The sequence below is a fragment of the Alligator sinensis genome, unplaced genomic scaffold, assembly GCF_000455745.1.
Source record: "Alligator sinensis unplaced genomic scaffold, ASM45574v1 scaffold322_1, whole genome shotgun sequence".
Lineage (NCBI taxonomy): Eukaryota > Metazoa > Chordata > Crocodylia > Alligatoridae > Alligator > Alligator sinensis.
Window position 1 is genome coordinate 1,351,705 of NW_005842154.1, and position 9,711 is coordinate 1,361,415.

At 43.0% G+C, this 9,711-nt stretch overlaps 1 protein-coding gene across 1 annotated transcript; it reads right to left on the reverse strand.

Moving 5' to 3' along the window:
* Positions 1 to 232: 232 nt before the first annotated feature.
* On the reverse strand, positions 233 to 9,705 carry NOL9 (nucleolar protein 9). Its single transcript, XM_006025568.2, has 11 exons — positions 9,649 to 9,705; positions 9,375 to 9,502; positions 8,641 to 8,779; positions 7,513 to 7,609; positions 6,855 to 6,952; positions 5,442 to 5,603; positions 4,909 to 5,203; positions 4,157 to 4,268; positions 3,637 to 3,814; positions 925 to 1,058; positions 233 to 573 (listed from the first exon to the last, which is right to left on the reverse strand). The coding sequence occupies exons 2-11, from the start codon at positions 9,483 to 9,485 to the stop codon at positions 457 to 459; spliced, it is 1,443 nt and encodes a 480-aa protein (XP_006025630.1). The 5' UTR covers positions 9,486 to 9,502; positions 9,649 to 9,705; the 3' UTR covers positions 233 to 456.
* Positions 9,706 to 9,711: the final 6 nt, after the last annotated feature.

Here is a 9,711-nt window from a genome sequence, read left to right on the forward strand (position 1 = left end):
CAAAAAGGAAGAAATTTGGGGTGCCTCAAGATTATGAGCATTTCAGCAGAGAGAACTGGAGCTAGCCAGAGAGCTTAAAAAGCCAAACAGAGGAAAGACTCCTTCCACAACTCCCTTTCCGTACAGCTCACAGAACACTGAAGAATTTCCCCTAAAATACACCCTTCTTGGATAGTGGAAAGTGAGCTGCTCTCTGTATGTGGGGATCAGTGCAGAGTTTGAAACAGATAACTCAAACTGATGTTTTTAATAGACGTTTACTATAAAACACAGAAGTACATAATAAAAATATAAAAGAACAACATTGGGAGGAGAACATAACAACATCCCAACTGGACACTCCATCTTCCTCATACAGTCTGTGCGGCAGGGTCTTCCAGGAATGGGTCAAGTTCCTGGGAACATGACTTGCCTCTTAGTGAAGGAAGTCCTGCAATGGAAGGCTTGGAGGAGAGACTATGGCCTGTTATATTCTCTTCTCTGGAGGTGTTTCTTCACTTTCAGCTTCCCCGCTCCTGAAATTTGGTAATTATATTCAGAAGTAACATATGGGATCTCCCCTTCGATGCCCTGCTGAAACACACAAACAGGAACACACTGAAGTCACCATGGTGTCTGAGCATTATTTTGTTCCCTTTCATTTGCAGACTGACTGTATCAATTTTGCCACTCAATCATCTCTGAACACCACATTTCTGAACACAGCTCACTTTCCAGTCTTAAGCATTTCCACTTGTTGGTTTAAATATTTTAACACTGTCATGATTTCATACAAGATCTCAAGGCTCTAACCAGCTAAGGGCGGTAAGAGTGCTGATTCATACAGGCTTCAGAATATGGTACATGTAATGCAAGGAAAAGCAAAAGCTATATCACATTTATGAACATCTCTGCAGGGAATCTACCCATGCAAATGCCTCCTACCTGGTTCAGGAGGACACAGCTGGGAATGGCAATATTCCCAAGCAACAGGCAGTTCACTACTCTCAGGTTTTCAGGAGGCACTGGAGTCAGAATATGGTAAAGCTTCTTCTCCATCTCAACTCCTCGAACAATTCCTTTAAAACACATTAAAAATTCAGTCAGAAACCTTCTGCAGACTGTAGTCATTGCACAACTGAAACTCCCTCAATGGAATGATACTTTCCCAGTGCAGTAGCTCTCATTTAAACAAGAATCAGGCTCCTGATAAGACTGGTAATAGAATTTTTGTGCAATTTTTATTTGTAAGCTCTCGCCTGTTCTGATCCTGATCAAACTCCAAAACCCTAGATACTGACTCCAGGCTGATGCTTTCTATGGGCAGTAACAGAATCTTTAGACTTGTAAACAACACAGCTGGTTACTTCTGAACAAAAATGAACAGCCAGAAGTCATATAACACAATACAAAGATGTAGATTCCAGTAACAACTTCTTTTGTTGTGAGTGATAACCAGGAATCCATGGAAAAACACAGATTTTCTCTTTTTAAGGATTAAAATATGGGAGACTCCGAGTTTCCCCTTGCAGGCTGGCAGGGGCTGGGGGGAAGGGGAGGAGGGCAATCAGGAAGGGGCCACACATGTATGTGTGCACACACACATGCACCGGGCAGCCAGGCAGCATGAAGGGCAGCTCCTACAACTCTCTCCAGGTAAGTCGGGCGGGGGGGGGAGGAGGAGGGGTGCGTGACTGAGGTCCCCATACTGAGGGAGGGTGTTGTGCTGGGGCTGGGGGCACTATCCAGCTGCAGTGGTGTGTGGGGCCAGGGGCTTGAGATCTGGGGCTGGAATGTGTGGCCACAGGGCTTGGCTGGGGAGCAAGATGGAGCCAGAGGTGGCTTGTGGGCGGGGGTCAGGCTGCCTGCCACTGCGTACATTCTGGGGGGGCGTGAGGGACATGTGCCCCCCAGACCTAGGGGGGCTCCCAGCTCTGCTGCCCTCCCCCTGGGGGCCTCTATGGCCTAGCAGGCAGGACCCAGCCCAACAGGGCAGAGCAGGGTGGGGAGGCTCAGCTTGGTGCAGCTGCTAGGAGCCCTGCACTGCCATGGTGAGGTGTTCCCTGCCCACCTGGCAGCAGCGGGGGTGGCAGCGTAGAGTTGTGCCCCACACTGCTCCTGGGTGGGCAGGGGGTGCCTTGCCATGGAGACATGGGGCTTCCAGCAACAGCACCAAGCCTCTGTACTCTGCTCTGTCCCCCTGTGCCAGGTTTCACCGGCTGGGCTGCAGAGGTCCCCAGGGGGAGGGCAGCAGGGCAGGGAGCCCTGAGTCTGCAGCAGGCAGCACTGCACTCTGCCCCACTCAAGACTCCACTCCAGTCATGCTGCCTGCAGAGCAGGGGGAGCCAGGCTTTGCTTTGGCTGCAGCAGCCGCTACCTCTCATGAGCGACAGTTGGGGCTCAGATGCTGCTGTGGGGAGGCAGGGGGCTGTGGACCCAGGTCCACTGCTTCATACCCTGGCAGCTGGAACCCCCCTCCAGGAGGGGGCTGTGGTTTGGGAGTGAGGGGCACTGGAAGGACTGGGGGGGGGCTGTGGCTTCGGTGTGAGAGGCAATGGCAGCAGCAGGGCACTGGTATATCAGGGCTGCTCAGCACCACAAAGCAAAGGGGGGGGGGATGGATAACAGCCACGGCTGCACCTGTATGCTGGTGAGTGAAGGAGCAGAGGGAGCTCTGATTTTGTGAAAAAAACAAAAACAGAAGCCAAAATAGATAGGTATTTAGAATTTTTTTTATAGTGATTGAGGCACTGGCAGGCTTCCACATTGCTTTAAAAATGTTAGTAAATCAATAAAACATTGTGTTCAACTGATACCTATATATAGTGGCATTTCATTTTAATCACGGAAAAAACAGACTTTGCGGGCTTTTTTTAATCAGAGAATTTCCCATTTTTAACAGCGAAAACCAGGATCCCTGGTGATAACACACTGATGTTTATCATTAAATGCATATAAAACAAAAACTTGCTCAAGGGGGGGAACTGTACATATGTATAAGGCAGGAAAGTCAGCATTTTGGAAAACCCAAACCTTTTTTGCTTCTGGCTCCGATTTTGTGTTTTCTTGACTGTGGCTTTTCAATTTAGTTTCATTGTTTGCTGGAGCCCAGGAGGCTCCTCAGAGATAACCAACAGCAATTACTGCATCAAAATCAGGCTTTTCCAAACTCAATGAGAACTTAATGAGGATCAGGTCCAGGTAAGGGGCAGGAGTGCAGCCATTTTTGTGACTGCCCTCTTTCAAGAATTGTGGTTATTTTTTTTTCTCTGAGTTGAGCATGTACCTAAAACTACCACAGGCCCAAAAAGCAGGACAGATTTTGCAGAAGTCTTTCTGAAGAATTGAAACCAAATGTAAACAGTTTGGAAAGTTAAAGAGTAAGTGAGAATAGGCAACTAGGTTACAAAGCAGTTTTCTTTAACTGTAACCATTGCTACTAATTAAAATAAGACAGAGGTCTCCCAGCTCGGGTTGTAGTGGAAATAAAAAGCTTAGGAAAAGTAGCAAATGTTTATTTTTACCTATGCCTTTTTCAAGTTAATTTTAAAAGAGCAAATAAAGCCATTACTTAAAAATTAAAAGACTTATTTCAGCTGCAGTGTCAACATACGAACAGAAATGGGAATTTTACTTTAATTAAACACAGGGACTCACCAAAGCCCAGACAATCACAGACTGGTGTCTGTGTCAGCAAGACTGGCCCATCAGTTTGGCATCTGACCTCATCAGGTATCCTGCAGAGACCGACCCAGCTAGCGTTCACTGAATATATGATGTGTTTAGGAGCCACATCTGTGTGAATAACCCTGAGTGCAACAGCACTAAATGGTACCTAGAAAATAAACCCTTGGATCATTAGCTCAGCTCAAACAGCTTGATTTTCAGACAATGCTGGTTTAGTTGTTTGAAACACTGTCACAGCACACAATCTGAATGTGACACTGTGAACCCTGCATTTCTGGCATGCAACACAGAACGGCTGAATAGGACACAAACAGGATACAAGTTTTCTAGCACTTATTTTGAGAGATGCATAATATTTTAAAATTGGATGATTGAGGTTTTACACACTACAAATGTTCTTTCCCACCATGAAACATTACAATGGGGCTCTTGCTTACTGTAAGCCAACATTCTGAATGTATTCACCAAAACAGGTGTATGTTTCAATTACCTGATAGGGGACCAGACTGTGTAAAGGAAGCACTGATCTTGTTTCCAGGGGCTGCAGCTGGCCAAGGTAACCCAACATTGCCATATCCCGTAGGATACTGCTATGGACCCGTCTAGAAGGACAAGTGCACACACATACACACACACAACAAAAATCAAGCAGAGATTAAAATCTGTTCTCTGGCAACTCAAAACACAAATACTCTGAAGTGCCCATTTCAGAACATGCCATGCAGTGTTTATTACAGCCAGTATTTTAGAGAGATTCAAACTTCAGTGTCTGTTCTTGGGACCAACTTACAGCTATGCTTTACCACCTGACAGTTCCCAGAATTCAAGTGAATTTATTTTAGCTGTAAAAGAAATGCAGCACTTCTAGATTTTAACTCTTCTCCAAGCCTGATGTGCAGTGGCATTTTTTATTAATTAGTTTTAAGAAAACAGAAGAAAATTGTTGGGCAAATTAGTTATCCCAGTTAAGTTTTATTAATCTACTTTCTATTGGAGGCTTTGGCTATCCCCCTGATATTACAAAAATAGGACTCAGGTGATGAGATGAGCGACAAGGAACACAGTTTTCTGTTGCAATTGTTCTTTAAAAGTAAGTTTCCTCAAAGAACAGAGTGAAAGGATCTGGCCAGATGCTGGAAAAGCAGCATTCTGTAACAACTATTCTTAACATAAAAGCTATGTTTATGAAACTCAATAACTCAAGCTGCTGGAAATACTCCATGACTGTAGCTGTGTACTTACGCCTTGGCAGCATCGCCTGCTCCAGGAAACTTTGGTTTAACACACAATAATTTATGCCCTGGAGTTGATGTCTGAAAGTCTCTCTCTCCTTCACAGGGCTGCCAATTCTCTGTTCCACCCATATCCATGCTCTTGCATGTGGCTTGCAGTTTGCCTTTAGTGTGCAGGCCAGCAGTGAGATGAATATACTCTGGGGTAAACTGAGGCATATCCTTAAAGTCTTCTGCTGAAATCTGAACAATGTGACTTGGTGACAGCAGTCGAATGATATCAATCAGCAGCAGCAATCCAACACCTTTGGGAAAGGGGAAATAAACACCATTTTCATATGGGTAATACAGTGACACCAGGGAAAAAGCTTGAGAGTTTGAATCTTAGTTACTGAAGACCTAAGACCAATTTTCACAGCATTAGTCATACCTCGTAGTCTCAATCAATATTAAAAAAAATAAAAGAGCATTGCAGCATGCATACTTTAGAGTTATACTGGAAGATTCATTCTGTAACTCGAAGCTAAACCTCTGCTGGCTCACCTTTCACCCAGCCCATGGTATTGATGACTAAAGGCACTTCCTTCTTGTAGGAATTAAACACATATTTCACTGTATCAATGTATCGCTCAGTATCCTGATCACAACTAACATCTCCATAATAGACCATTTTACGTGGTGTTCGCTGATGAGTGAATGGAGGACCTGAGAAAAAAGTACCAGAGGATGAACAGCAAATATAAAGAAGCATTTCCGTAACTGCAGCAAAGAGCTGCCATGAAAAGTCAGCAAAAAACCTCATCTCCTGAAGCACATAGTGGGTCCCTACTTCTATACTGAGCTCTCTTATCTCATGGGAATTACTCCCCAACATCCTGCATCAAAATGTGCACACTGTTTTGGAATATGACGCTTTTTATTTAAAAATAAAGTTCTCTAGCTATTCCAATGCACTTGTCTCAGTGCATATGAGAGGATTAGTTTGCATGTCTGGGTGTCAAAAGATATAAATCCACTATCATGTTTTTAAACAGTACAGTTTATAAATCATTTACTATTCTAGAAGACATCTTGAACAGCATTTAGTTTAAGGGAAGAAAAGTAAAGAAGAAACATGCTAAATTGTAATAACAGAAGAATGGTGCAAGTTAAAATGCCATTGTGTGAACATGTTAATTTCTTCCCTCCTTTATGAAAGAACAGCCGAAGTCAAATACCTATTCAAAAAATAGACGAATATACATCTTACATTTTGATAGCTAGGTACCAATGAGCTCTGAAGACATGAAAGGTCACACCTGCCGGCAGACATCGCTTGCGATTTTTTAAACAATATTTTTCCTCCTATTTACCCTCCAAAATTATCAAGTTCTCATTATGAAACCAAGCTGAGAAATGGAAACAAAAACCCCACAACACTGTGCACACAGATTTCTTTAAAGCACAAAGCCTAAAAGAAATTGTGCACTCTTTTCACTTCCAATAGATGACGTCTAGGACTTATATCACTGTATCTGCCCATCCTGCAAACACTATTACTTCACTGAAGTGCAGAAACACTAACTCTTACAGATAGGAAAACTAGGCAGAGCAATGCAGAGATTTAAGAGCCACAAGAAATCTACGCCACAATTCATTTCTGTAATGTCACAGTTCAGCACCTTCTACCTAAGAGATCCTCCTTCCCTCTTTCTCTCAAATATACGAAGGAAGCTGGGAGGATAACACGCTTTGTATTTCTGTCTTTGGGTTTTGGGGTTTTTTTTTTGTTTTAAGAGATATCACCTTGCTGGACTTCAGTCCCCTGCTGCATGAAAACAATTGTTTTTCTTCCTTTTAACCTTTGGTAGAGGGACTAGGCTCTTTGAAGGCATAGGAATAAAAAATAATGCATAGGTTAGGTTAAGAAAGCAAAATATACTTCTGATGATATTAAAAACAAAGCAAGTTACATACCCAGAAAAGGATCTGATATGTTCATTAAGGACACGCAGCCAGGTGGTGTAAACTCTGTCTGTCCCAGATCACACTCCAAATACTCAACACAGGGGAGGCTACAACAGAAGCCCAAGCATCAATGCCTTTTTTTAAAAAAAATATGTGGGGGAGAATCTAACGTTGATAGCATGAGGCACCATTAGCAGGACTTGTATGCACTAGACCTGTACCACTCGAGTCTGGAGAAGTGACTACTAAACTGGTCCTAATCAAAGTTCAGATCAACAGGGACCTCAAAACAAAAACCAGTTTTATTTTACACATACAATAAAAAGGCAAAAGACTAGTTTCATCAAGAAGCATGAAACACTGGGTAAGTTAAAACCTTCAGCTTCAAAATATTCCACCTGTAAAATAGATTCTCATTCAGCCTTGAAGGCTGGTGGCTGAAAAGGTTTTGAATACTCTAGGGAACATTCAAACTAGTCAGGCACCAGGAAGAGATTAAGTAAATAGGTTTCAAATAAGTAAGGTGAGGCTAAAATAGTTTAAAAATCCCAAGCCACATTATTTACAAATAATCATAACAGGCATTTTTCTTTTGTCAAAACCATAATATGATGCTTAATTTAAAATCTTAAGTTAAAAAGCAAACAAACAAAAACACCTTACTCACTGATTCAGCAACAGGTTAATAAGGTATCTGTTAAATGTTGACTTTCCAACACATTTTGGACCACACACCAGAATGACAGGGATACCATCATTTTCCTCTGGAAAAAAAAACATATAATGAAATGGACAATGATTATGAATTAGTCTGATGTGTCCTGTTAGAAAATTAACTGTATTTTAACTTTTTTCACTTGGATACTAAAATCAAATATTTTCATGGATAGCAGTTTTGTGAAGTGGAAATGTCTTGCTTCATCAGGATAAATAAATTCAAACATACATATACATATATATGTTTCATAAGGCAACAGATTTGCACCGACTGAGGCATCAATTTATTGAATATCTGCGTGTGTGGCTGTAGAGCCCTATTTTTGAATGACTGTCCCTTCAGCATTTTCACTTGATACATTCATATCTAACAGTCCTGAATGCTGATTGAGAAGAGAACGGATCCTTAGAAGGTTGCCATGTTCCAAGACCTCAGTGTAGGTAACTTAGTCCCACCAGGAAATTCCTAGAATGCAGCAAAGACAACATAAGTGAAAGCTATTGAGGCCCCTTTCTTGAGTAGAGAATGTAGTCCAGGGTTTGCTGCCATACAAATGGGTGCTGATGATGGAAGCATAATATCCTCTGACCTTGGTCCTCACAGTCAGTTTGTTGTTGTTCCACACACGTTTGCTCAGCATGCTCATGATACCTGATGCTTTGCCAATACAGGTATTCAGTTCAGCCTCCATTGGTAGCAATGGCTGTTGGTATGTATGTTGCCTTACACGTACAAAGAGAACTACAGTTCTTAGATTAATAGACTCGCTACCTTGTGTTTAACAAAGGGATAAAACCAACATAAAAATCAACCCTTTTAAATTTTGCCTCAGTTCTGGTAGCAAATCGGCAGGACACTTTAGAAGAAAATATCATCCTGTCTCACTGATTACATCAAAATGAGACAACTGACACTCAATTCAGCTAATGCAAGATAAAAAACGCTTTAAAGGAACAGGACTTAAGGTCTACTGTTTCCAGGGCCCGAGTTTCACTGGCTTCAATTTATGAAACAGTCAAGGTTTTGCTTTCTTTGAACAACTGAAAAACTGAACATCTATCGATTTAATGTACTCACCACGACATGCTTGGACTAACTCTTCAATCGCCAGGATGGTACTCTCTGACACAAGCAGGCCACTCTCAGGATCACATTTTAAAATGCCAACAGAAGCTAGAGCTGCATCCTCTGGTATGAAGCAAGGTACTCTTTGTTTCTGGAAGTCAACAAGTACATCTGTAAACAATGTTTTAAGCAGAAGCTTATGTAATAGAACATGCAAAATAATTCATCTACTGCTGTATTTGCCCAGACTGTGGCACCATGCTGTCACATTACTGACCATAAATCAGTGAGGAATCTCAGCCGCATAATCCACACTTCCCTGGAAGTTAATTTAAGACGTATTTCTAACATACTTTCACAGTTGTAAAATTTTTACAGTTCTATAACTGCTCTTCTTTGCAAAGCCGTGACAAATATATATCCTCTTAAAACAATTATCCTGGGTAAGTTTCATCAGGTAATCAGAGAGTACAACCAGACCACCGTGAGATCACACCACAGCGTGCTATTCAGTATTTACACTGTTAGGTGTCCAAGCACTTGCATGTGATTTGCAAGATATACCCCAAGATTTCAAATAGGAATCCATAGTGTCAAAAACATTCTGACCGGTCACGGTCACAAGAACCACTCTCTTATTTTTTTGGTAGTCAAAAAATGAGTGAAAGCCACAAGCAGACATTTCCCAAGAGATGCCCAGAAGCTAAGGAGACTGAACTCTGCCAAGACAACAGATATGCACTTACCTTTGCCCTGAAGAGGTGGGAGAAATCTGGGTAGCTAAGGATGAATCTTGTCACTGGGGTGTCCAGACGCTCCAACAGCACCACCGAACACACAGGGTCAAAACGCTCCATGAGCTTACGCCTTGCATCTGCAAAGGGATGAGGCCTCTCAGACCCTGCCCTGCAGCGCCCCCATGGGAGCCCAACACCAAAGCGGAGGCACTGGGCCCCGCGCAGCCGAGGGTGGCGGCAGAGATGAGACCCCCGCGGCCGGCCCGGCCAGCGCAGAGCTCACCGCGGGGCACGCCGTGGTCCCGCAGCGCGGCGCGCGCCTCCTTGCGGGCCCGGGGGCGGGCAG